The sequence below is a fragment of the Callospermophilus lateralis genome, chromosome 1, assembly GCF_048772815.1.
Source record: "Callospermophilus lateralis isolate mCalLat2 chromosome 1, mCalLat2.hap1, whole genome shotgun sequence".
NCBI lineage: Eukaryota > Metazoa > Chordata > Mammalia > Rodentia > Sciuridae > Callospermophilus > Callospermophilus lateralis.
This window is the reverse complement of record NC_135305.1, coordinates 144,983,705-145,010,804: the sequence shown is the minus strand read 5'-3', so window position 1 is coordinate 145,010,804 and position 27,100 is coordinate 144,983,705. Positions and strand designations below refer to the sequence as shown.

At 41.0% G+C, this 27,100-nt stretch overlaps 1 protein-coding gene across 14 annotated transcripts in view; it reads right to left on the bottom strand.

The window, feature by feature from the left end:
* The window catches only part of Git2 (GIT ArfGAP 2), a 50,964-nt gene that overhangs the window by 10,599 nt on the left and 13,265 nt on the right, over positions 1–27,100 (bottom strand). Inside the window, exons 8-16 of one of the 14 annotated variants that reach the window (XM_077108844.1) lie at positions 20,465–20,510; positions 19,141–19,192; positions 15,845–15,917; positions 15,495–15,592; positions 13,867–13,978; positions 9,994–10,136; positions 7,889–8,038; positions 4,122–4,370; positions 2,344–2,433 (exon numbers count right to left, since the gene is read on the bottom strand). In XM_077108844.1, the coding sequence (XP_076964959.1) occupies positions 2,344–2,433; positions 4,122–4,370; positions 7,889–8,038; positions 9,994–10,136; positions 13,867–13,978; positions 15,495–15,592; positions 15,845–15,917; positions 19,141–19,192; positions 20,465–20,510 (1,013 nt within the window). Of the gene's footprint in view, positions 1–2,343; positions 2,434–4,121; positions 4,371–4,879; positions 5,685–7,888; positions 8,039–9,993; positions 10,137–13,866; positions 13,979–15,494; positions 15,593–15,844; positions 15,918–19,140; positions 19,193–20,464; positions 20,511–27,100 lie in introns of those variants that run through there. The other 13 variants (XM_077108846.1, XM_077108845.1, XM_077108847.1 and 10 more) reach the window with 13 other exon arrangements.

Sequence of the window (27,100 nt, the reverse complement as noted above, 5' to 3'; positions counted from 1 at the left end):
AGGAGGATGGGGATGGGGAGGATGAGGAAGATGATGATGAGGATGAGGATGATGAGGAAGATGAGGAGGATGAGGAGGATGAGGAGGAGGATGATGATGAGGAGGAAGATGAGGAGGAGGATGAGGAGGAGAAGGAGGAAGATGAGGAGGATGAGGAGGAGGATGAGGATGATGATGAGGAGGAGGAGGAGGAGGAAGATGAGGAGGAAGATAAGGAGGGGGAGGAGGAAGATGAGGAGGAAGATAAGGAGGGGGAGGAGGAGGAGGAAGATGAGGAGGAGGAGGAGGAGGATGAGGAGGAGGAAGATGAGGAGGAGGAGGAGGAGGAGGAGGAGGAGGAGGAGAAGTTGTTGTTCATCCAGAGCTGCTCTAGTGGAAAGAATAAAATAAAATTAAATCCAGAAAAATCACACTTTTTATAATGGATCTTTTTGACTTCCTTGATGTAAATTTGATAGTTACAGATCAAATACTTTATCCACAATGATCAACAGTACCAAGTTTCGTTTAAACATTTTAGAGGAGTAATGACTCACATACCCACTAAATGTCCTCAGGAAATGTTCCTCAAGTATAGAAACCACCACGCACGGGGAAATCAGTTACTTACGCATTATGTCCTTCATCGTTGTCAACAAAAGCAAACAGGTTTCAATGTAGCCATTTAATTTTATGAGAATTATTGTGAACATGCAGAGCCAAGAGCCATTGGTTAAGTGTTGCTCTCTCAAAGCTGTTAATAGAAAAGTTATCTTATAGCTGGTGCTGGTTCAGTTTATTGAAGAGATTTACAGTTCTCTCTGAATAAAGACATGTCATGAATATCTAAACCTAGGATGAAGCTGTCATGAACAACTAGGTGGTCGGTTTAAATGACCTCACTGTTAATTTTGTATAAAACTGTCTCTCACCAAGCAGTGTTTGCAATGATTTCTGAAACTACCAAAAAAAAAGCACAAACATTTTCTAAACCCACAAAATTTCACAGTGGATGAAAGAGAAAGAGGTTTACTTGACTCTTACAAAATTTCAAATGAGATATTTCATTACTATTTTGCTGTCTTTTAGTTTTTTACAGGAATAACAACATTACAAATCAATTTCAGGACTGCTCAGAAGACTTTGAGTATGATGAATCAAGAATTCTTTTTTTAAGTTGTAAATGGATCTTTTATTTTATCTGTTTATTTATATGCAGAGCTGAGGATCGAAACCAGGGCCTCACACATGCCAGGCAAGTGCTGTATCACTGAGCCACAACCCCAGCCCCTCAAGAATTATTTTTAATACATAACTTCAAAAGTACAATAAGGAATTTCAAAAGGGCCTTAGCTAGTTGCACGCCACTGACAGTGGACAGAAGCTTCTCCATCGTTCCTGGGTATAAGGGAATGGACAAAGGCTCAGTGTAAATTCCACAAATAGGCTCACTGACACCTTCGGTCATTTCACCTTTTCTACAGTATCCTTTACTGAAAAAAAGACTGAGCCAGAATCTGAATGCAGGTCTTCAAACTTGGGCTCTGTTCAGGGCTTCCCCAGGTGAGTACCTGCTGCAGTCATGTTCTCTTAGTACATGAAAAAAAGATTTTTTTTTTTTTTAAACTAACAGAGCCTTTGGGAACAGGGACTATGCTGCTTATAACTGATTTACCGAAAGGATGGGTAAAAAGAGATGCTGAATACATGCTGCCTGGCTGTACTAAGAGGCGCTTACCTGGATCATGTTCTGCTCTTGGGAATGTAAACTACACACCAGCGGCCTGGGTCCGACCAACCAGCACAGGTGAACAGCTATCTGCTAACAGCTACCTGTACCCTCCCTGGATGCTAAGTGTTACAATTCTGGTTTAGGATGTAGGGTCTGTAAACCTCGGTTTGTAAAGTATAGTGCTGACATAAAATATACCAGCAGTTTAAAGTTTTCATGCCGGTCCAAATGGAACAGTTTTAATCTGTTAACAACAGCTCTGAATAAATTGGACAGATGTGCCCTATTATAATATTTAACCAGCAGCCAGCTAATTCTATGATTATTTAAAAAGACAGTATGCTCAGAATAAATGTTGTAGGGTGATTTGCGAACTGTTAAACATGACGTGAAAGTGAGCAATGTGAAGTTAGACAAGAGGGAGGCCGCCTCTCCACGGTATTCGTGCATGTACGTGTGCGTGAGTGCGCGTGCCCGCTGCGCTGTGGGAAACCAGGAGGGAAGCCAGCACTGCCTCATGCAGGACAGAGGGTAGTTAGCAGGGGACAGGGACAGGAGGGCCAGCGCCCAAGCACAAAGCGCCCAGGAGCACTGTCCCTCCTCCAGAGCAGACCATTCAGAGTGTACTTAACCCTTCGGGTGCTTTCGTCCCTTGACCAGGAAAGTGTGGAGGGGAAGGAAGGCAGAGATGAAGAGGAGGTCACAAGCGCACTCCTCCCGATCTGGAAGGGGAAAGAGAAACACACTCGGGAAAACACAAAACAAACAAACCCAACCGCCTTCCCTGGCTTCAGGAAAAGAGTCCTAGAAGACAACATCCTATGTGAGGTGAGTCCTGAACTCTAGGTGACAGCCCAAGGCCATGCCCCAGAGGTGTGGAATCCCCTGGTGGAACACCTCCTAGAAATTACTCTGAATTTAAAGGACTACTTTTTTCTGTATGGGAAAAGAAGACCTCGCATTTGTGTCACATTTGCCAACAATTATTTCTAATGGATTGTCGAAACCGAATGTGTCTTTCAATCAGGACTAATATGAATGAAATGAGAGACTACATACATGACTGTAAGTGGTCCACGCCATTACTCTAACCTTGACACTGCAATCACAGAGCTTCTGCAATAATATGACTTCCTTACCTTCTTAACTTTTCTAAAATAGGAAAGTACACTGTGAAAGCTAACAAAGGCTGCTTTTCCTCATTTTTTTCCAGTTATATAGAAATAAGTTCAACAGCATTCCTTTACACTAAATGTATCAAATCAATTGCCTTAGAGTTTTAAACTCAAACAACTTCAAGCTGAATAATGGACTCAATTATATATAACAACATTGCCATTTTACCACTGTGCAATTTAACACAATTAAACTAGGGTTTAATTTACTAGACTGTATCCTTTACTTTGCATTTACTCTTGATTTTTGGAACTCCTATATGTTTTGAATGAAGAAATTATAACTGGATGTTCAAAATGATAAATATTAGTTTCCAAAGAAAGCAATGTGTAAAGTTCAAAACTTCTGTAAAGTTTTTTTTTTTTTTTTTTTTTGGCAGTTCTGGGGAATCAAACTGAGGTCCTCACGCATGCCAGGCAAACACTCTACCACTGAGCCACATCCCCAAACCCCAAACCTGGATTTTTTTTTTTTTTAAATAAATTTATCCGAAAGACAAATAACTTTTGTAAACCTCAAAACACAATACTTATCTCATTGCAAAATGAGACTGTCAGACCTCTGATATAGAATATAGTCTTTGGAATTCAACAGTTTTAAAGTGGATGAAGAGTTCTTATAATAATTAAGTTTGAGGAGAGGACAAGGCCACACTTCTGGTGGGAAGGGGAGGAGCAGGATGCAGAGCCTCACAACCAAGGTGCAGGGAGCCTGTGAGCCAGTGGACAGGCTGCAGAGCCTGGGGTCTTCTGCACTTGGTTGGTGTACTGGCCAAGGTGCCATCTGCTCATGAGCAGCCAAAAAGGCATCTTTACTCCTCAGGCTCCAGAGATAAAGAGGCTCGACCCTGTCTACCGCAAAGATGACACCTCTGCTAGTGACCTTTACCATTTGCTTTTGTTTTTGCAAGTGGGGAAGGAAGGAAGCTTTACACAAAAGGTTCCAACAGGAACTGACTGGGAAATGTATCATGGAAATGAGGAGGAAAGGGGAGTGGGAGCTGAGCAAGAGCCCAAATCCCCAGCTGGACCAGAAAACTTTTAGTCCATGGTCCTGGGTGCTGTGGGAACACCGCACCCACCCGTGGTGGACACATTCACACAGCAAACACAAAGCCCACTCTCAGAGCCCAGCTTGGCCAAGCAGAGGCACAAAAATCTGTGGGTTCAGAAGAAGGAACAGAGCAGTCAGGCTATGCAGAGGGAACAGTGGAAGTGCCAGCGGTGCTACTTACGTGTGCAGGGAAGGGCTGGAGTCTTGTTCTGCTTTCCTCAGGGTGATTTGCTTCTCCCATTGGGAGATATGGTTTCTGACCTGATCCCGTCTCATACATGGACATGGGCCTACTGCCCCGGGCAGACGGACGTCGCTTTAAGGAAGAGTGGTTGGAAGTGTCTGGGTACTCAGAACCAGTTTGCACCTGATATACATTGGTTGTGGCCTGTTTCCTGAGGTTCGAATTCTCACTCTGGAGTGTTTGAAGCTGAAAGAAATGTTTAGCAGAGGGACTGTGTTTTTCCATAGCAAGCAGACAAAGCAAACATCAAGTGAAAGATCAGATCTAAACAATAAGAACAAAAAGGACTAGCTGGGTTCAAAGTAAAAGGCAACCACAAACAAGGACTTTTTCTTCCAGAATAAGTGAAATGCATTCAACTTACTTCATCATGCAGCTAATTGAATGGTTTAATTTCTGAATGTGGAAAAGTTGCAATCTGGGCTTTTTAAAAACTAATCACCTCACTACTTAAAATCTGTGATAGCAGGGCTGGGACATGTTTGCAGGCAAGCTGTACTTTGAATTATTTTAAGGTTGGTTCAGCCAAGAGCTTGAGACCATTAGAACATCACTGAGGTAACTTGCTTTCAAATGAGCCCTGAGCAATTGCCAATGCCAAAAATGACAGCAGACACCATGGAAGCAGCACAAAGGTAACTAGAGTTGCTCTGCAAAGCAAGAAAGACAGGGAGGCTCTGCTTACGAAAAATCAGATCAGCTACTGCTTTCCAAGAAGCCGACGAGAAAAATCATGATCAACAAGTTTTTATTATATAATAATACTTTTGATATTCCAAACAATTCAGCACTTTTTAAAAAAAGTCAGAGGGAACTGGATTATGGTTAAGTTTTCTTTGTGATATGTCAACATAGCAAACTGGAAACCTATGGGACCGTTAGCCTCTTCATAGGAAGGAATGCTCCACGTAGCACACTCGCTCGCTTCTTGGTCATCGGTCATCATTCGGCTGGGGCTGGAGTATTTGGCCTTTCTCTCCTTTGTCTTTGTGACCCAAAAACCACGAGCATGGTGGGGCTGGCTTTGAACATGCTAAGCTGCCTGGCACCACCCCGTTCTAGTTAGACACTGTCACTGGAGACCCCAAATGCTCTCTCCACTCCTCACATGCAGGCTGCTTCATGGTTAGGGGATCAGCAAGGAATCCTGGGGCTCTTTAGTATCTGGCAGTTTAAACAAATAACCGTGGCCATCCCGCACAAGGTCCTTCCCCTCTGGTGCGCCTTCATCCTCCACGACATTTTATAAGCAGGGTGTAGAACAAGTTCAGCTGTCTACTCTTTAACAGAGACTGTAAAATCTGACCAAATTCCCTTCCAGTGCCAGGGTTAAAGTCCATAAGCAACTGTCTCTGCATCAGAAGATCCTTACTCTTCCAATAGCAACCCATGCAGTGCTAGGAGGAGTTACTTTCAATTTCTATTTAGAAAGCACCGATCTGGGAAAAACACACCAATAGTGGCTGCTCCTCTTCATTAATTAGCATCCTTTCCAAGCAACTGTTAAATGTGAAAGATCAGATAAAAATCATGCTATTTTGTCAACTCAATAAAGAAAAAATTTCGCCTAGATTTAAAATAAAACAGATTCCACACCTTGGTATTAGTAGTGCCAAACCTCTGTGATAGTGTGGCTAACTGGCACAGGAAGGCCATTCCTTCTCAGCCTCCTTGAAGTACAAGCCATGGAGTGACAGACTGCTTCTACACCACAAAGTCTTTGAGGGTGTAACTTGTATTGCAATCTTCTTTCCAACATGAGACATTTGCAAGGTGATAAGCAGCTACGGGAAAGCCCTACATTCTGGGGTACAGCCAGGCTTGAGGCACCTGTCAGAACTACTTATTGAAGAACCTGTGACCTGAGTAGTCAAGGTCCAAAGAATGATCAGCATAAGGACTCATGTCCCAAACATGACTTCGAGTGTTTGCCTATGTGAAAAGCCTCTGTTAAGAGTTTTCACAGACTGGGCCTTGAAATCAGATAATTTATCTAACACTGTTCATGCCTGGGAAACATCCAGCTTAGATTTTGCTGGAATGTGTTTTGAGATGAGCATGTTTCTGGTTTTAATTAAAAAAAATTTAGTGCTCTGTATTTAGAGAGATGTCCTTGGATAAATTTGATGAAGTTTATCTTAGTAAGAATCAGGCTCCATTTTTTGTTTGGAAGGAGTACGGCAGGAAATAAAAAGTTGAAGATAATTGAACAGTTTCAGAAATCAAAAGCATTTCTAAGAATTGAAGAGATAATCAATGAGTAATAGCAAGTAATTCCACTCTGCATTTCTTAAAGAAGCTCAAGACATTTGTTCTCAGAGATAACAAAGTTATCTCTGGTGATTTCAATAAATACCAAAAGGAACATTATAGAATAAAAAAGGTGATGCTTGGAAGACTGAATGTCAATGTTAGGAATGTTTTAGAAAAAGTAATCTCAAGAAAATTATTAGTCTGATTAATGGGACAAACTATAATCAATTAAACAAATCTTATTTCAGAAAAGGCAAGAGGAAGTGCAAGTCTTGCGTGTTATAGCAAAGGGGCTCCTGGTCTGTCTCAGTCACAGCTGCTCCCCAGCCCACATTGCTGGGAGGTACAGAACAGTGTCTGTGTTTAAAGGCAAACTGATCTGCAAGTATTTTCACTCCCTGCACTGTAGGTTATCAGAGCCACTTATTTCCAAAGTTATCAAAAAACGTCCCCAAACTCAACACCAAAAGAATCCTAGATCAAACCCCAGAGAAGGTACACAGCAGCTTACTTCCCTTGCGAGGATTGAGTTGTAGGCCTTCCTTTAGGAAGCCACTGAAAAGCACCCAGCCAAAATGAAATGCACCTTGTGACCAAGTCTTGAAAATAAATCTGCAACATTATTCCTTAATGACAGTAAAAGACAGATTATAGTCTGTTTTTAATAGTTTCTATTTAAGGGAAGCATTAAAATGTCATTTTTTGAAGAGAACTGGATGATGGGAGCAATACCCATGAAGTCTGGGCAACATGGAACTTTTCCATTTCCTTCTCTTGGCCTCCTTGTAAAGAATTACATGTGTGAGCTCCCTCTTCAGTGAATGCTTTGCTACTATTGGCCAGACTCCTTTAGAGATTAGGGTACTCATGTGGTTCTGATTCTCTCAAAAGGTAAGGAATGAGAAAATTCTGAACTGATGGGATCATCTCTTTCTAGTACGTAGTTCTTGCTGGTACATGGAGTGAGTGTGTTCTTTTATTTAATGAGAACCTACTCTGTGGCAGGCTCTCCTCTAGGCTCTGAGGATGCTGCAAATAAGGCAGGGATCTGGGGGAGGACTGCCAGGCTGGGGTGGGCTGGGACTAACATGTGGACAAACATATACATCTGTCCAGGGTTTTGGCCTGCTCTATCTCCATGGTGTGAGCACTCTATAGGACCAGCAATACAAAGAATCACACCCATGCAGAGGATCCAGATACTGAAGAAGCAAAGACTAGGTGTTAGGATTCTCCTACTTGGGGAATTTTCTCTGGACGTACTCCTAATGAGAGCTATTTCGTTTCAAATATGCAAACACATCCTGCTTCCGAAAAGACAGCTTGGCCCCAAGATTTCTAGGTCTGTTACAGTAACTGTTTTCCTTCCCTCTGATCAAGCATGGTGCCTGGGATTCTTCCTTATACTATGGGATTAAAGAGTCAACCATCCTGTCATATTGACATGTTACCTTTTTCTGCATAATTCTCAGCTCGTCACTCAAGTTGTTATTCACCTTCATTAGCTGTTGTATCTTGGCCTCAGAAGCCACTAGAGCGTTTTTGACCTCCATAAATTCCTGTACAGTGACTGGTCCATCTGATAAATCTGAATCTAGGCTCTAAAAATAAATTGGGGAAAATGTTCACAATCTGAGATGATGATAACATTAAAGACTAACAGCTAAAGAATGTCCAATTCTGGCCATGCCAACTGAATTGCAAAATTAAACCAAATCAAGGCTTCTGAGAGAAATGTAAAACTGAAACACAAAAGTAGGGTCACTGTGATACTCAAAAATTTTTCAAGTCAGTATTTTCTAATGGAGCAGTCAGGGGGGCTACTTTGACTGTCTGAGGGGGTTTGTCCTGTCTTGCATACGTTTCTCTTACTCTGTCATTTTCTTCTTTTTTTTAAACATTTAACTTTTAGTTGTAGGTGGACACAATACCTTTATTTTATTTTTCTGTGGTGCTGAGGATTGAACCCAGTGCCTCACCCATGCTAAGCAAGTGCTTTACCACTGAGCCACAACCCAGCCCTGTCATTTTCTTTTTTATCCATTCTTTCATTAATTCATTCATTCCAACACTTTTTATTGAACATAGGCAATTTCTAGGTGCTTGGGATGTATCAGAAAAGAAAATAAGACAAAGATTCCTGCTTCCATGGTGTTTACATCCCAGCCAGCCACATGACAGAGGGAAAAAAATAAGTAAATATACAGTATGATTGAAGGTGATTAGTGCTGTAGAAACAGACAAAATGGAGCATGGCAGGGTGCAGGAGCTGAAGTAGGGGTGCAGGTGGGCTGCACATCAGGGAGCTGAGGTAAGCCTTTGAGTAGAGCCTGAGCAGGCGAGGAACCAGTCAGATGGTGTCTGGAGGGAGAGCTTCCAGCTGGCAGCAGAGCTCAGCTAGAGGAAGCAGGTGTGGGAGGTGGAGGGGTGGGAGCCTGCTGGTCAACAGAGGGCCCGTCCTGGAGGGTCCCATCATGGCCTTGGCTTTCACTGAGGGAACTGGCAGCTTTTGGACAGTCTGGGAGAGGTGTTCTCTCCATCTGCCAATGGCATTACAATTCTCAGTCATGGAAGACAGAAGTCTCCAGACACATGTTCTGTAAGTCTATCTTCCCTCTTTGAACTTCCAGACCCTTCCTGTCTACTTTCCTATTCATGCATTCTCAGTGTCTGCAGAAGATCTCTGAGGGCCAGTCCTGGGAATTCACCAGTGACTGGACTACCCAGGATCCTGTGGTCCTCTCCTCCAGCTCACACTCTGGTGCCTCAGTATCTCCCCCTAGGACTCTCCTAGCCTAGGTGCTGAGGCATCTCCCATCACCCCATTTGGACTTCTTCAGGAGCATCCTAACTGGGTTGTCTCTCTGCCCTCTGACCTTTGTCCTCCTACCTGCCTAAAGCTTCCAAGGCTCTGAACTGCCCAGGAGGCCTTGGTTCTTCAGTCTGGGTGTCACATTCCTCCTGCTGCAGCTCTGAGTCCCGTTCTTTTAGACTGTCCTCTCTTGTGAGCAGCTTTCCTGCAGACACCCCAGATCCACTTTCTCTCTGCTCAGCATCCTGCCCAGCCTGGCTCATGCCCCTCCTGGGTCTTAGGTGCATGCCAGGAACAAAGCCTCCTCAGCGCTCCTCAGCACTAGATCTCTCCTCTCCCTCCCTCGGCTTTGCTCCTGTTTGGCCTGACACTTGTTGCTTTGTCATTTTACTGCAGTGATTACTCCTCCCAGGCAGCACCATCCTCATGGGACAGAAACTAGGACTTGTCTGGGAGAGTTATGATCCTGAGAAGGCTCTTAGTAAACGCCCGCCTCACAAGCTTCCTCAAGTCACGACAGCAGCGAAGCTGTGACTCGGTACTTGGCTAAGGGAAAAAGGACCCTGTTCTAGAGCCATTGACCTTGTGTCACCTTCGCTTGGCCTGAGCTGAGAGCGAACCTGACTTTACCTCTACAGCACCTCTGGTAGGGCTCGCCCTCGCCTGACAAGGTAGGCAGTTCTGCAGGAGGAAGGTATGTAAAACAAACATATCTGCCCTACTGCGTCAGGCATGTCCTCTCACCTTCTGCCGGTTTGCCTTGCTTGCTGTGGTTTCCAAATCTGTGTCTTCATCAGATGCCACACTGTCATAGTCTGGCTGGTCATTGTCTTGACTCTCAATACTATGCTGGTTATTGATTGTTTTCAGTATGAGCTCCACATTGTCTATTAAGAGAAGCAAATAATTTACTTCAGGCTCAAAACATTTTTTTTAAAAACTGTTTTTTAGTTGTAGATGGACACAATACCTTTATTTATTTATATGTGGTGCTGAGGATCGAACCCAGTGCCTCACACATGCAAGGCAAGCGCTCTACCACTGAGTCACAACCCCAGCCTCTCAGAACATTTTTTCCCTTCCAAAAAATTACTGGGATGACTTTTTGGCTTAGCCATTTAAAGGTCTGAAAAAAAATAGCAGAATGGTAACATTATGTTTATACCAATAGAGGGACCGCAGAGAAAATGATCCACCTCATGGGCAGATTCATGAGGGCCTCAAGCATTCATCTGATCTAGGGGCCCAAGGTGGGCAAATTAGGGAAGCTTAGGAAGGAAGTGCCGGGTTGAGGAGGCGGATGCCCAGGCGTGGCTCCAGACCATAAAGATGTAAAATAATGTAATATGATTTGATTCCACTTGCAACATGTTCACAAGGTAAAACTGAAAGTAAACTGTTAAACTAGAGCCTGGAAACTAGGTGCTCAAAACACTGGCAGTTAGTCACCAGAATCCAAGGAAGGGGCAGGGAGAGAGTGGACCCAGTAGACAGCCATGTATGCACTATTAGGAGTGTTGATTCCATGGGGAGGGGCAGGGATGATCTAGAGGTTTTGACATATTTTGAATAAAAAAATCTCATCTCACAGACTACCCAGGTCTTTCCTGTTTCTCTCAGGCAACTCAGGCTCACCTCTGACTACTAATGTTTTAATCCAGATATCCTGAGGGTTGGTATCTGGGCAACGGATTATAGTTTCTTAAGAGAACCAGGTTCTATTTTAATTTTTTAAATTAATATTTAAAAACTCATAAATATATGTGATTACAGAAGTAATAAAGATTCAACATAGAAGCCAGATGTGGTGGTGTATACCTATAATCCCAGCAACTTGGGAGGCCGAGACAGGAAGATCAGAAGTTTAAGGCCAGCCTTAGCACCTTAGCAAGGCCCTAAGCAACTTAGCAGGACCCTGTCTCAAAGTAAATAAATAACTAAATAATAAACAGATAGCTAGATAAAAGGGACTGGGGGTGTAGCAGTGTTAAGGCTTCAATCCCCAGTACCCAATACTATAAAAAGACTCAAAGAATTGGAAACCAGTGAACAAAGAGGACAGAAATTACTTATGGTCATCATTACATGCTGATTTCTCTCTTTCATGTCTGTTTTCTACATATGATGCACACAGTCAATTCTTGTTAATCTCAGTAGTTAAGTTCTAGAAAGCTGCTGTGAACACTGAGCCAACACCAAACCACTGGCTCCCATGGGAAAGACAGGCTTAGGGCCTTGTGAGCCTCTGGTCACATTTTCACCAACTGATCCACACACAGTCTTGTTTTGTGTGTTTATCTTATTTAATACACACTGTTGAGTCGTAACACTGAACCTCTGACCACCAGCACTCTAAGTCCTTCTAGGACAATACTCACTGAGCATCATTTTCTCTGGAAGGCACATCTTGGCCTCCTCCTTTTAATGTTTTTCAGTGCTGGGATGGAAACCAGAGTCTCACATGTGGTAGGCAAGTGCTCTACCTCAGAGCTACATCCCAACCCCAACTATCTAAGCCTCCTTGTCCTTAGAACACTAGATAGCACCCTTGGCACTATGCTTAAGGCCTACTTTTTTTGTTGTTACCAAGGATTGAATCCAGAGGCACTTAACCAATGAGCCACATCCTTAGCCCTTTTTATTTTGAGACAGGATCTCACTGAGTTGCTTAGGGCCTTGTTAAGTTGCCGAGCCTGGCTTTGAACTCACGATCCTCCTGTCTCAGCCTCCCTAGCCGCTGAGATAATAGGTACCTGGCACTATATTTAAAAAAAGAAATAATAATTTTTATGTGGTACTAAGGATTGAACCCAGTGCCTCACTCATGCTAGGTGAGCACTCTACCACTGAGCCATAACCCCAGTCCCCATCCAGACTATTTTTTAAAAGCAAAACCACCGGTTACACATCCACCACCACACACATACACACACACACACACACACACACACACAAAAAAAAAAAAAAGCACAAAAATGTGAAGAATATGGCATGAAACAGGAGGCAAGGAGTTGCCTGGCTCCACCTCAGCCAGGAGTGTGTTTTATTTTTATTTATTTATTTATTTATTTATTTTTAAAGAAAGAGAGAGACAGAGAGAGAGATAGAGAGAGAGAATTTTAATATTTATTTATTTTTTAGTTTTCAGCGGACACAACATCTTTTGTTTGTATGTGGTGCTGAGGATTGAACCCGGGCCGCACGCATGCCAGGCGAGCGCGTTACCGCTTGAGCCACATCCCCAGCCCTAGGAGTGTGTTTTAGATGTTTGAAGTTTTTTGCCACTCAGCATATGTTTGAGAATGACCTTGAGGTGCTTCAAGTAGTTAATTTGGGGGTTACAAATAAAGATGAATTTGCAAATATGGACTGTGCAGACGAAGATCAATTGTGTGTGTATTAATTAACATGTGGTATACACTTGCACATATGTATGCATATAAATGTTTTCCTTACAAAACTGGGATTATACTAAACCTTTAAATATTTATCCCTTTATTCCACAGTCTCTACAAAAAAGATGTTTGTATACCATTCAAATATGTAACTAATCACTCTCTACTGATGATTATTTAGACTGTTAAGTTGGGTGTCATACATAACATACATATAACATTTCTGATTATTTCCCTTCAATTAAGTGTAGGCACATTTTCAGACTTCAAATTTATGCAAACTCTTGGCACTGCACCTTCACCAAAACTGAATACACCTTTTTAGAATGTCTTTATTCTTGGGTGACCTGATAAAATCAAACTCCTGAATAAGCAAGAGGAAAGAACAAAATGTTGTTGGATAATAATTCTTATCTTTGGTGAATGTGATACTGGATAGAAACTTAATTTTTATGGTACATACCTTTTTGTTTAAATGCCTTACAATAAGAAAAGTATAATTTCTATAATTACAGGCAGCAGCAACACACAGTAATGGGCTGCAGAGGAAGCAGCTCCTAAGTGCAGAGACAGGCCCTGAGTTACTGCGTGAGACCTGACAGGGCACTCTGGAAACAGATGGTCAGTGTTCTCTTCATAATTTTGAATCATAAACTTCTCACTGCAGACATTTAAAACTGACAGCAACACATTTTAATTTTAGAACTTTAATTTTTAGAACTCAGTTTTGGAGATAAGCAGTAATAGATGAGATGTCATTTAATTAGAAGAGTTTCATTTCTTATATCCTTAGTAAGATTTAAGTTAAACTCTTGGGTTAATTTCTGGGTACATTTTTATAGGTAAAGTAAGTGACTCCAAAAGAAAAAAATCATACTTAAGGTAAATATGAAATAGTTAATAATTTTTAAATACCGTTAATTCACTGGGGCTGAACTTCTTATCATACTGTATTACCAATAAAACTTATAAGATTGCAAGCTATGTGTCAATGACTGCTTTGATTCATTCACAATGTAAATTTTTTTAAAAAACTATGTTTTGGTTGTCGATGGACCTTTATTTTATTTACTTATACATGATGCTGAGAACTGAATGCAGTACCTCACACATGCTAGGCAAGCACTCTTCCACTGAGCCACAGCCCCAGCCCACAATGTAAAATTTAACCCCTGAGTCTTACAAGGCCCCAAAAGCACACAGTTAGAGGTGAGATGCTTACCTTTTGAACCAGAGAGAGGACTGCCCTGCTGTCTCCTCTTGGCATCACTGAGAATGTCGATGACCAGTGTGGCAAACTCATGGGCATTAAACCGAGCTAATTTCTGTCTGCCCTAAGGGTGAGAAGATAATTGGAAATATTCCCCACTGTAAAAATATAGACATGAACAGCTATCCCAAACTAGTCAGACTACTGACAGGATTCTGGAAAAATCTTCCAGCCCAATCAAAGCATAATCAATCATAGCCATAATCAAATCAAAACATTAGTATTTTCCATGAGACTACGTTAAAACCATTTATATAAAAAACATTTACATTTAAATTCTCATAATACATATTTGTTTTTGTGAACAAGAATACAATGGGTTTAGCTGGGGATGCAGCTCAGTAGTAGAGCACTTGCCTAGCATGCTCGAGGCCTTGGTTTCAGTCCCCAGGACCACTTGCCTACCTACCTACCTACCTACCTAAACAAATAAAATGGTTCCACTTAATGCTTTTCTTCCACTGACGATTTAGTTTTGAAGTAGAGTAGTGGAAAATCAGTTTGAAGGAAAATTTCTAAATTTCAAGATATAGTTGTGGTCCAGATGTGGGGGCTCTATCTTTATTTATAGTCACTAATCATAAACACTGAAACACCTTCCTCATTTACTCACTGCTTCTCCTCTTGATGGATGCTGAAACAATTTTTAATGCTCTACATTTATATATATAGTGATTTGATGAAAATTATTGTGTGTAAATATATTTTAATTTTACTAAGATATTTTCCCAAATGAAGAATTCCTCTGTAAAAGGATATGCTTAATTTTGAGTCTTGTGAGAAACTGGTAAACAAACTGCTTATTTCTAAAGTCTACAGCAACTTTAAATCCTATCTGTAGCATGACCAAGCTCATCCCACATTGCCAACTCAGAGGATCTTCATTATACATTTGGCTAATCTGCCTTTGGCCTGCTTGCTTCAATTACTAGTAGGGTTAAAGATTTCTTCATAAGCCATTTCTGTTTCTTCTGTGAATTGTTTTATATTCTTTCCTAATCAGCTATTTACATCTATTTACATCTTGTAGGAATGCTCTACCATTGAGCTACATTCTGAGACCACCTACCCGCCGACCCCCCCCCCCCCCGCCTTTTTTTTGGTATTGGGGATTGAACTCAGGGGCACTCAACCACTGAGCCCCATCCCCATCCCTGTTTTGTATTTTATTTAGAGACAGGGTCTCACTGAGTTTCTTAGTGCCTTGCGATTACTGAGGCTGGCTTTGAACTCGTGATTCTCCTGTCTTAGCCTCTGGAGCCACTGGGATCACAGGTGTGTGCCACTGCACCCAGCCCCAGCCCTAGCCCTTTTTGAGACAGGCTCTCACTAAGTCGCTGAGGCTGGCTTTGAACTTTTGATCCTCCTGCCTCAGCCTCCGGAGTTGCTGGGATCACAGTTATGCACTACTGCAACTGGCTCTTAGGGCGTTGTGAATTGTGTGTTTATGCATAAAAAGGACATTCAATTTTAATCAATCAAAAAACACTTAAGATACTCATCCTGGAAATATCAAACACCATGACATCAGCCATTCCCCAAATAATACCACTAATTATTTTTTAAACTGAGCTACTTGCCTGGTTTCGTGTTGATGAATACTCAGGATTGACCGGAAGAAAGGGGACGACAGTTGTCTCCGTTACCAGGGTGCTGTGGTTTTGCGTGGCAAGCCAGACTAGCCAGAGGAAAGAGCCAGAGACAGAATCTCATCACACCTGGTGTGCCACTGCTCTGCTGGGAGGCACGGCTCACGCGTTACTAGGGAGACTTAGGGAAGCACACTCTGAAGCCAACACACGCAAAGGTACACGTCGACACACGAGTTATCAGGACAGTAGAAATTGGGCAAGTAAAACACTGAGGCTGGCAGCTTGTCACTGCCCACTGATAATAGAAGCTTAGTAGATAAAGGCACATGTTAAGTCACCTGCATCAGTCTCTCGCCTGTCAACTTCATCGTACACATCCATGGCAAGTTCTTCAAACAAATGATTACTTAGCTGAAAGTAAAAATATCAGGGACACAAGGGACAACGATTAACACCAGGAGGACGAGAGGGGACTGTGACTTATTCACCCTTTTATCTCCAATGTCTAAGCCAGGGCCTTGCAAATGCCCGGTTACACAGACAACTTGCCACAATTGTACAGAGCCTCTAGAAGCATCTGCTTCCCGCAGCAGCCTCACTACTCTATGACACCCAGCAGGGTCGCTGCTACAAGAAGGTTAGAGGTGGCTAATCTCGCGCTCAGAGGTGGACCCAGTCCTCTACTCTCCTTGGGGAGCCCCTATGAGTGTCTTCCATCTTGACAACATTTGTCATTTCCCCAAAATGTAAGGGCTCCTAACCCCCCGGGAGGATTAAGAGGTAAAAACATGCCCTTTGACAGGATAATCTGCACCACTGCACAAAAACTCCAACCAGAATGGGGTGAGGCCTCTTGGCTGTCTTGCTGGGAACAGTCCTCCAACCCCAGGGCCGATTGTCCCTGACAAAACACCACCTGACTCATCAATACTCTGAGCAGTGTCAGCTCACAACACAATCACCATAGGCTGAGGGGCCTTACTGGCTGTAGGGTCAGGGAGGACAATCAAGGTCTTTCCAATTCAGATGAGGTTAGACCCCTGACAGGTGGCACTGGCTGTCTCCGCACTTTCTACCTCAGGAAACTCACTCTGGCACTTGGCAGTTGTGACTCTTCCCTGCTCTGTGAGGGCAGATGCTCAATTTGTTACATTGCCAACCATCCTCCTCACATCCTGAAGCAGTACCAGATACTCGGCAGGGGCTCAGGAACATCCACTCACTAACTGACCTGAAGGTCTTCTGTGCAGCAATTTAAAATGCCTCCCACAGACACCTCGCAGGAAGGAATAGTGAAAGGTATATGATACATTGTTGAGTGAAAAAAGCAGGAGACAAAAGTGTGATACACATGAAATAAGACTTGAAAGAAATACACCAAAACACTGAGCCTGAGTCCACTTACAGGGACTGAGGGTGATTCTCCCCTCTATTTTCAATACCTCTAGCATGGTCACGCTGTAGTTACATTAAAAATAAACCCTGAAAGCCTGCTGTTAAATAGGAAAATGAAGGGTTGGGAGCTTGAACTTGCTTGATAAACACTCATCTCTTCCTCCAAAGGACTACAGGCTTTATCATTATTGCTATCATTAACAACGACAGCACTGGTCAACACTGACTAAGGGCTCACATTCCAGGCACTGTGCTAACAGCATCCTATTTAATACTTAAAACACCTCCATGAAGATAGGGTTTGCTATTGTCCCATTTTACAAACAAAGAAACTGAGGCATAGAAGTTAGTAGCTTGCCTAAAGTCAAAAGCTAATAAGTGCCAGACCTGGGATTCAGGTTTAAGTCTACCAAAATGTTAACATTTACTAATTCAGGAAAATACTGATCTTTGTTTTTCATTAGGGAGGGAGGGAGGTAAAGAGAAAGAAAGAAGAGAGGATAGTAGGGAGGAAAATGAAAGGGGGAAAAAGGGAGGGGAAAGAAGGAAGAAATGAGGAGGGAGGGAGGAAAGGAGAGAAGGAACAAATGGTGACCCGGTCCAGTTAAGAGCAGCACCTGGGAGGAGCCGGCAGGGCAGGGTCCACAGGCAAGAGGAGCAGCAACCCTTCCTGAGCAGCTCTGCTGAGCACTGCCTCCCTCTTCTGGGGAAGGACACCGAGGCACTGGGAGGCTATGGCACCTTGCCTTGCAGAGAAGTGAACCTGACCCACCTGACTCACAGACCAAGTTCACGAGAGCTCTACTATGTTCCCTCCAAGCTATTTACTTAGTGCCTGTGCGTGCAGGATATTAGATACAACTTTAGCTTTCATGCAGCTTCTAGCTGAGCAAATGCAAGAGAGTCAAAGGGAATCTGGGGTTTATCTAGGTTTAAATTAGTTTCAATAAAAATTTGCTCTTATATTATGAACAATTAAAAGGAAAGCACAAAATACTTGGTGCTGACTTCAAAGCATATCATCTTAATACATGGTCTCTTTAAGAAAGGCAGTAAAACACACAGACACACAAAACTGTAGATATAGAACACAGAGACGCCAAACAAATTGCATAAAACACATTTATTTCATAATACAGTTAAGTACTAGTAAGGAAAGGTTCATTTTCTGTAATATTTAATACTTAATGTTATATGAGGTTCTAGAAAAGGGTCTTCTCTGAGAAGGGGAATGGGAGGAAGTCACAAATAGGGAAGCTGCAGTTTCAGAGCTGGGCTTTGGGAAGGCTGCTGCCCATGCTGGGGAGGTGGTCAGACTCCAGCTCCTTGAATGAGAAAGGTAGGGGAGCCGTGCGGGGCAGACACGTGGGCAACAGAAGGCCTCAGAAGAGGACACTCTTGGTCTCAGAGTGTGAAAAAACACACACACACACGCACACACACACACACACACACACACACACACACACGGGACCAGGGCAGAGTCTGAAAGGTGAGTTGGAAGATGCCCTTCAAGGTTATGAAAAGAAGTTAAGAGTCTGATTCAGAGAGTAATGAGAGGAGGTGAAGAGTAGAGTCTGGGGTTAAAATAGCTGGGAGGCTCCCCTTGAGGCAGCTGGACCAGGGGAAATGGTTCCCAGAGAAGTCAGTCTCCAGGGGACCTGACTACGGCTGGCTGGGCCAGCTGCAAACACACACACTGATCATAGTGAGGTTGTGACCCGTGGGGCTCCACGAGCTGTCAGGACACAGTGGGTCTGGACCACCAGCTTTGAAAAACGAATCTGAAAACCTCTGATGAATGGCATAGGATGGGTGAGAGAGTCACTATCGTGGCATTGAGTGAACCTGCAAACTCACCAGCAGGCCAGCACCAGATTTTGTCATTCCCTGGCATCCAGCACGGCTAGACAAAACTCCAGGAAGTATGCCCACTTACTCATTTACATGAGAGAACTAGGCAACTTTCACAAGGAGAAACAACTTCCTAATGTCACAGGCCCTGTCTTTAGTTCTCAATATGACAGAAAAATGGGGATATCTGAAGCAGAGCCTATGAACTAGATATACTGAACTAGATGTACTTTCGGTCTTGCTACATACTCAATGGTCTGCTTCTAATTTATCATCTGAAAGTATGAAATAAAGTGATCTGATGCAGTGGGTAACTTGAACTGAGAACAGGTATTGGCAGAATACACTGATTCCCACACCGGGTTCACAGTAAAGAGATACTCACAGACTGAAGTTTCTTCTTAGCAGCTTTTGCCAATTCAGACAAATCCAGGCTGCTAAGAAAATGTACAAAACTAATAAGCAAATAAATAGAACCATGTTTGTGAGCTCTGTTGATTAAGATACCCAAGGGATGAAAATATTAGTTATAGTTCATGGACACACTGAGTCAAGCATTCTATGGCCCAAAAGAGTTCGTGAGGAAACCGAAACAACATGTCAGAGTGATTCATTTCAGAAGTACAGTAGTCATATCATATATGATAAAGAGAAAAAAATCACCCACCAACTAAATGACAAAAGCTACTGTCAAGTTAATTTCCAGGTCCTTATTATGTGAGGAGTCATAATTATTATCTTTTTGGTACTAGGGATTTAACCCAGGGGTGCTTAACCACTGAGCTATATTCCCAGCCCTTTTTATTTCTTAGAGACAGAGTCTCATGAAGTAGCCTAGAGCCTGGCCTCAAATTTTCAATCTTGTCTCAGTGTCTGGAGTCACTGGGGTTACAGGCATGTGACACCATGCCCAGCTATAATTTTTGAAGTACTAAAAAAAAAAAAAAAAGAAAAGAAAAGGCAAGATAGAAGAAAATACGAAAATATGAAAAACTGGAATGGCAAGATTACATCTGGAACAGCAGTTAATCATTTCATAACTCTTGACAGCATTTGTGCAAAGGTAACTGGCTAATAGGGCTTAAGGTTCATCCCTGTAATAAACAAACTCATCTGATGTTACAAATCAGGGGTCGGCAAATTATGGCCTTCTTTTTGCTTAGCCCATGAGTTAAGAATGCTTTTTTATATTTTTAAATGATTGGGGGATTAAAAAAAAAGGAAGAACAACATTCATAAGATATGAAAATTATATGAAATTCAAATTCCAGTGCCTGGAAAAAAATTTTCTTAGAATAGACATGCCCATTCATTTAGTGTCCCCAGATGCTTTCATCTAAAATAGCAGAGTTGAGGGGTTGCAACAGAAGCTGCAAGGGGACCTTGATAAAGTTTGCCGACCCCGGTTATAGAAAAAGAATATCATCTCTATGGGTACAAAAATATTTTGTGAATATGATCTATCACAACTGTGTAAAACAGTGACACTGACTCCAATTTCCTTATCAGTAAATTTGTTACTTGTGCTCTTTTGAACTAAAGTTTGATAGGTGGTTTACTTACAGACGTCTTATTTCCAAATTGTATAGCCATAAAAGAGAAAAATGTATGGGCTTTGTTAAACACAAAAAATATGATATATTTAAATACTTTATTACCGAGGAAATACTGGGGGCAGGTACAACTGATTGATCTTTTGAGGGTCTTACCTGTCTGCCATTTGAGGTATTATAAAGTGCTGTCCGTTTTTGTGATCTGAAACAAAAACCAAAGTTTTGGTCATATAAAATATGAATAGGACCTATAAAGGAATACCACCATTATTTTCTCAATGTAAGCTTCACAATTAGCATTTTTTTGTAATTATGAATCATGTGGGGAAAAGATGTTGCCGGATTGGCTATAAATTCCTGAGGACATGGGTGGTATGGAGGATACAGTCTTGTTTTCCTTGGTGTGCAGGTCTAGACACCCAGTAGAAGACAATGCTCACTCTAAACCTTACCCTTGTTCAACCCGGGGTGAGCGATGGTCCTGAGCTGTGGAGGAATGCTGAGGGGGTAGAATTAGCTCATAGCAGGCTTCTACAACCTCACTGTGTGGGACCCTGGTGCTTCAGTGAGCTTTGATAGCTTCTTCAAATTATTGAAGACAGGGCTTGGGCAGGTGGCCTTTGCAGATTCAGAGAGAAATTCCATCTCCCAAGATGCTGACTGACTTGGTCCTATTCTAGCTTTGGAGGATGCTGATCCACATTCCAAAAAATAAAGCTGTTATAGGCATCTACACAAGCTTTTGTGTAAATTGTATTTTTCTTGAGTAAATACCTAGGAAGGGACTGCTAGGTTATATGGTAAATGTGTGTTTAATAGGGTAAGAAGCCACTAGACTTTTTCCCAGAATAGCTCTTTTATTGTTTGTGTGGTGCTAGAGATTGAACCCAGAGCCACTCTACTGCTGAGCTACATATCCAGCCCTCTTAAAAATTTATTTTATTTTGAAATGGGTTCTTACTAAGATGCCCAGGTTGGCCTTGAATTTGTGATCATCCTGTCTGAGTTGTTGGGACTGCAGGCATGTGCCACTACACAGGGCTAGCTCTATCATTCTGTATTCCAAACAGCAACCTATGAGAGTTATGGTTGCTCCAGCTCTTTCCCACCACTTGTATTGTCAATTTTAGGTTTACTTTGTTTTAAAAATTTTAGTCATTCTAATAAGTATGCTGTGGGACCACGTTGTGGTCTTCATTTGCATTTCCCAATTGGCTAATGATTCTGAGCTTATGTTCATGTGCTTATTTCTTTGCCACCTACATACTGTCTTTGCCCAAGTTTCTCTCCTTTCTCCTGGTGTCTGTGTTCTTAAGGCTGGAACTGCCTCAGCTTCCAAAGTACTGGGACTGCAGGTATGTGCTACCACATCTGTCTCTGCCCAAGTTTTTATTGGGTTTTTTTTTTTTTTCTTACTATTGAGTTTTTTTTTTTTTTAAGAGAGAGAGAGAATTTGTTAATATTTATTTTTTAGTTTTCGGTGGACACAACATCTTTATTTTATTTTTATGTGGTGCTGAGGATCGAACCCAGTGCCCCGGGCACGTCAGGCAAGCGCGCTACCACTTGAGCCACATCCCCAGCCCCTTACTATTGAGTTTTAAGAGTGCTTTAAATATTCTAGATACAAGTTCTTTCATTTTGTTTGTGGGGTGGGAAAAAATTCTGGGCTTACACATCCTATCCCTTAGATACATATTCTTAATTGAATATGTGATTTCCAAATATTTTCTTCCAGACTGTGGCTTGTTTTTTTCATTCTCTCAACCACAGTTTTGTCAGAGTAAGTGTTCAATTTTGATAAAGCCTTCCACAGTGAGCTATATTCCCAGCCTATTTTTTTTAAAATTTTGCTAATGCATTTATTAGGACATTACAGCTATACATAGTAGTGTGGTACATTTTGACATATCCATAGATGCATATATCACAATTTGCTCCCTTTCATCCTAGTACTTCTTCTTTCCCTTCCCTCTTCCACCTGATCCCCTTCCTTTATTCTACTGAACTTCCTTCCACTTATTTGTTTTTTTAATTGATACATTGTACATAAAAGTAGAATTCATCGTGATAAATTCATACATGCATATAACATAGTTTATTCAATTTCACTCCATGGTTCCTCCCTTTCCCATCCCTCCTCCTCCCTCTCTCTCCTTCTTCCTCCATTCTATTTTCTGCCTTCTATTTTCATGAGATCCCTTCTTAAAAACTCCTTATTTCTCTCTAGCTTCTACACATAAGAGAAAACATCTCACTCTTGAGTTTCTTATTTCACTTGGGATGATATTCTATAGTTCCATTCATTTATCAGCAAATGCCATTATACCATTCTTCTTCTTCTTTTTGTTGTAGTTCTGGGGATTGAACCCAGGGTCTTGCGCACACTAGGCAAGGCTCTACCACTGAGCCACATTCCCAGCTCAAGTTCATACTTCTTTATGGCTGAATAAACTCTATTGTGAATATACAGGAGACATTTTCTTTATCCATTCGCCTGTTTTTGGGCCCTTAGGCTGGTTCCATAACTTGTCCATTGTGAATTGTGCTGTTATGAACACTGGTATGCATGTTTCAGTTATATAGTTATATAGCCTATGTTAATTTCAGTTCTTTTGGATAAATACCCAGGAGTGGGACAGCTGGGTCATACAGTGGTTCTAATTCCAATCTTCTGAGGAATCTCCATACTGCTTTCCAAAGTGGTTGTACTAATCTTCAGACCTAACAACAATACAGAAGTGTAGCTTTCTCCACATCCTTGCCAGCAATTATTGCAATTTGTGTTCTTGATGATTGCCATGTTAACTGGAGTGAGAGGAAATCTCAATGCAGTTTTGGTTTGCACTTCCCTGATTGCTAAGAAGCTACAGTAATCAAAACAGCCTGGTATTGGCATAAAAATAACCATGAAGACCAGTAGAATAGAAGACAGAGACAAATCCACAGAGATAGTCATCTGATTCTTTTTTTTTTAATACCTTTATTTTGTTTATTTTTTATGTGGTGCTAAGAATTGAACCCAGTGCCGCACACATGCTAGGCAAGTGCTCTACCCCTGAGCCACAATGCTGGCCCCCATCATCTGATTCTTGACAAAGTGTTAAAAATATAGGTTGGAGAAAAGATAGCCTTTTAAACAAATGGTGCTGAGAAAACGGATATCCATGTGTAAAGAACTCGCTCTCTCAACCTGCACCAAAGATCAATTCAAAGAGGATAAACACCGAGGAATTAGACCAGAAATAATGGAACTGCAGTTGGAAAAAAACTAACGCAATGGTCAGGCACCATTCTTCCTGAATAAGACTCCTAAAACTCAAGAAATAAAACTGCGAATCAGTACATTGGATGGTCTCAAATTAAAAAGCAAAGGAAACAAGATGGTGGTAACAGATCTTCCAGAATGAAAACAAATCTTTGCCAGCTATTTTTCTGACAAGGGATTAATATCCAAAATATATTAAGAACTCAAAAAAAAAAAAAAACCCTCCAAATAACCCAATCAATAAGTGGGCAAATTAGCAGATATTTCTCCAAAGAATAAATATAAATGGCCAACGAATACATGAAAAAATGTTCAACATCTCTGGTTCCTATTTCTTACTAATCTTTTAATGTTTGATTTTATTTTATTTTAGCGATATTCCCATCTGTATATTCTTTCCTTTTTTGCTAGTATGGCTAGACATTTATCAATTTTACTGATCTTTTCAAAGAATCAGCTTTCGGTCTCATTAATTTTTCTGCTTTCTTTCCTCTTTTGATTTCATGGATTTATGCTCTTTATCATTTCTTTCTTTCTGCTTGCTTTGGGTTTACTTTATTCATCTTTTTCTAGTTTCTTCAGGGGGAAACTTTTGATAGACCTTTCTTCTTTTCTAATGCAAGAATTAAAGGTTATAAAATATTTTTCTAAAGCATTATTTTTGTTGTATTCCACAGATTTTGATAGGTGATGTAGTTGAAAATATTTTCTGATTTCCCTCAAGACTTCTTTTTAGACACATGGATTATTTAGAAACATGTTGTTCAATTTCCAAGCACCTGAGATTTTACAGTTTTATTTTCATTATCCCTTTCCAGCTTAATTCCATTATGATCAGCAAATATATTTCGTAGTATTTTAAATCTTTTAGATTTGCTAAGTTTTGTTTTATGACCTAGGATATGATTTCCCCTCTTAAATGTTCAATGTATACTTGGAAAGTGTGGGTATTCTGATGTTGGTTTCAGAATTCTAAGAATGTCAATTAGATTGAGTTGATCTTTCATTTGGTTTAGATTTATATCCTTACTGACTTTCTACCCACTAGTTCTACTTATTGTTCAGTCTCTAACAATGTTTGTGGATCTGTCCTTTTCTATCAGCTCTATTGAGGTCTGCTTCATATAACTGGAAGCTCTGTTGCTGGTTATGGACAATTTAGACTTACGTCTTGGTGAACTGACCCTTTGATCATCATTTTATGTTCTTTCTATCTCTGCTAATTTTCCTTGCTCTGAGGTCTACTTTGTCTGACATGAATACATTCTCTCTAGCCGTCTTTGACTTATGGTTTGTATGGAATGTTTTTGTGCATCTTTTGGCATTTAATTTTATCATTATATTTAGAGCAGGTTTCTTGTACACAGCATATAGCTCAATCTTTTTTTTTAAAAAAAAACTGGTGTTTTTAGAACATTAATGTAATTATTGCTATATCTGGATTTACGCCTATCATTTTATTATTTATTTTGCTTGATTCTCAGATTTCTGTTTTCCCCTTTCAATTTTTTTTTATGGCGGGTAGGGTGTAGGAGTGGGGATTTTGCTATGTATGTTGCCCAGGCTGGTCTTGAACTCCTGGGCTTAAGCAATCCTCCCAGCTCATCCTTCTAAGTAGCTGGGATTATAGGATAGCCATACACCACCATGCCTGGGTTAAATATTTTCAATCAAAATATCTTTTGACCATCCGAATAATTTCTAACATTCCATTTTAGTTTATCTTTACAGTTTTTGACAACTTTTCTCTTTTAAGTGGTTGTGCTAGGAATTACAATATATTTACTTAATTTCTCACAGGCTACTAGGAAATAATATTTTACTATTTTAAGTACAATGTAGAAATATTATCATCATATTTCTTTATTCTTTCCCTTTTCCTACTGTAGCACGATACTGACATATTCTATACATCTACCTGCTAATCATGTCTTTCAACTCTCACATGTATCTTACAGAATTTAAGAGAAAAACACAATCCATTATATTACCTTGGTACTTATTTCTGCTGATTTTTTTCATTCTTAAAGTTCCAAGATGTCTTTGGTATCATTTCCACCCCAAAAATATTCCCTAGAATTTCTGTTAGCACAAAAAATTATTACTTTACTTCACCTTAGAATGTCTTTATTTTGACTTCAAAAGGTCATTTGCATTGGATGTAGAGTTCTGGATTGACAGTTTTGGTTTTTTTTTTTTTCTTTTTTGGTACTGGTGACTGAACCAAGGAGTGCTGTCCCATTGAGCTACATCCCCCAGTCCTTTTAATTTTTATTTTGAGGAAGGGCCCCACTAAATTGCTGAGGCTGGCCTTGAACTCGTGATCCTTCTCTCTAAGCCTCCCAAGCTGCTGGGATTACAGGTGAGCACTATAACATCAAGCAACAGTTTCTTTCTCTTAGAGCTTTAAAAATATTTCTGCATTTTCTTCTCATCTTCATGGTTTCTGATGAGAATAAGGATGATGTTCAAAAAGTTTGGTGTTGTGGGACATTCTGATTACAGATACTTAATTGGTGAAATCTATGCAAATATTCCCAAATCTAAAAGCTTCCAAAATCAAAAACATTTCTGTCCCATATAGTTTGGATGAGGGATGCTTAAGCTTTAAAGTGTATTGGATTTTTTTTTTTTTTTTTTTTCTGGCTGCAGTCAAGAAAGTTCCTCTAAAATCTTAGCTTTCTGCAGTTTGGTTTTGAAGTTCCAAACATGGCTTTCTTTCAGTTCATCATCTTGGGGGTTTGTTGAGGCTCTTGAATCTGTAAGTGTCTTTGACAAATTTTTAGAGTTTTTGGCCAATATTTCGTCAAATATTTTTTCTGAACAACAGTCTTTCTCATCTCTATTTGGGAGTCCAATGATACCAATGTCAGATCTTCTGGTACTTTTTGATTCGTCTCTGAGGCTCTGTTCAGGTTTTTCTCCTTCCCACTGCTTTTCCAATTGCTCAAACTGGATAATTTCTAGTAATTTATTTTCAGTTTTCTGACTTTTTTTTTTTTTTTATATCTCTCAGCTGCTATTAAGCCTACTCAGTGAGTTCTCTTATCTTTTTAGAGCATGGTTTTATTAGCTTCTTTAATAGGTGATAATTTCAACACCTACGTCACCTTGAGGTTGCTGTCAATTGACTGCTTTCCTGAGATTTGGTTCTTCATCAGTTCAGTCTCTACAGATGGTACTTGGATATTTTTAATATTAAGTTGTGAGACTCTGGGCCTTCTTTAAACTCTATGGAGAATGTAAACATTTTGTTTAAGCGGGCAGAGCAGGTTGGGTTCTGCCTGTGGGGCAGGGTGAGAGAATTGGGAGAAAAAGAAGAGCAATCTAGACTTCCTAATGCCTCTATCAGACATTTAGGCAACTGTGTAGCTACAGGCTTGCTCCTGGGATGGGAAGGAACAGAAAAAGGAAAGAGGAAAAAAACCCAGGGGAATCCCCTACTCTCAGGCTTGTATGAGTCCCATTTACTGATCCTTAGACCAGAAAGAGAGGGCTTCTTTGCAGTCATTATGCAGTTCCAG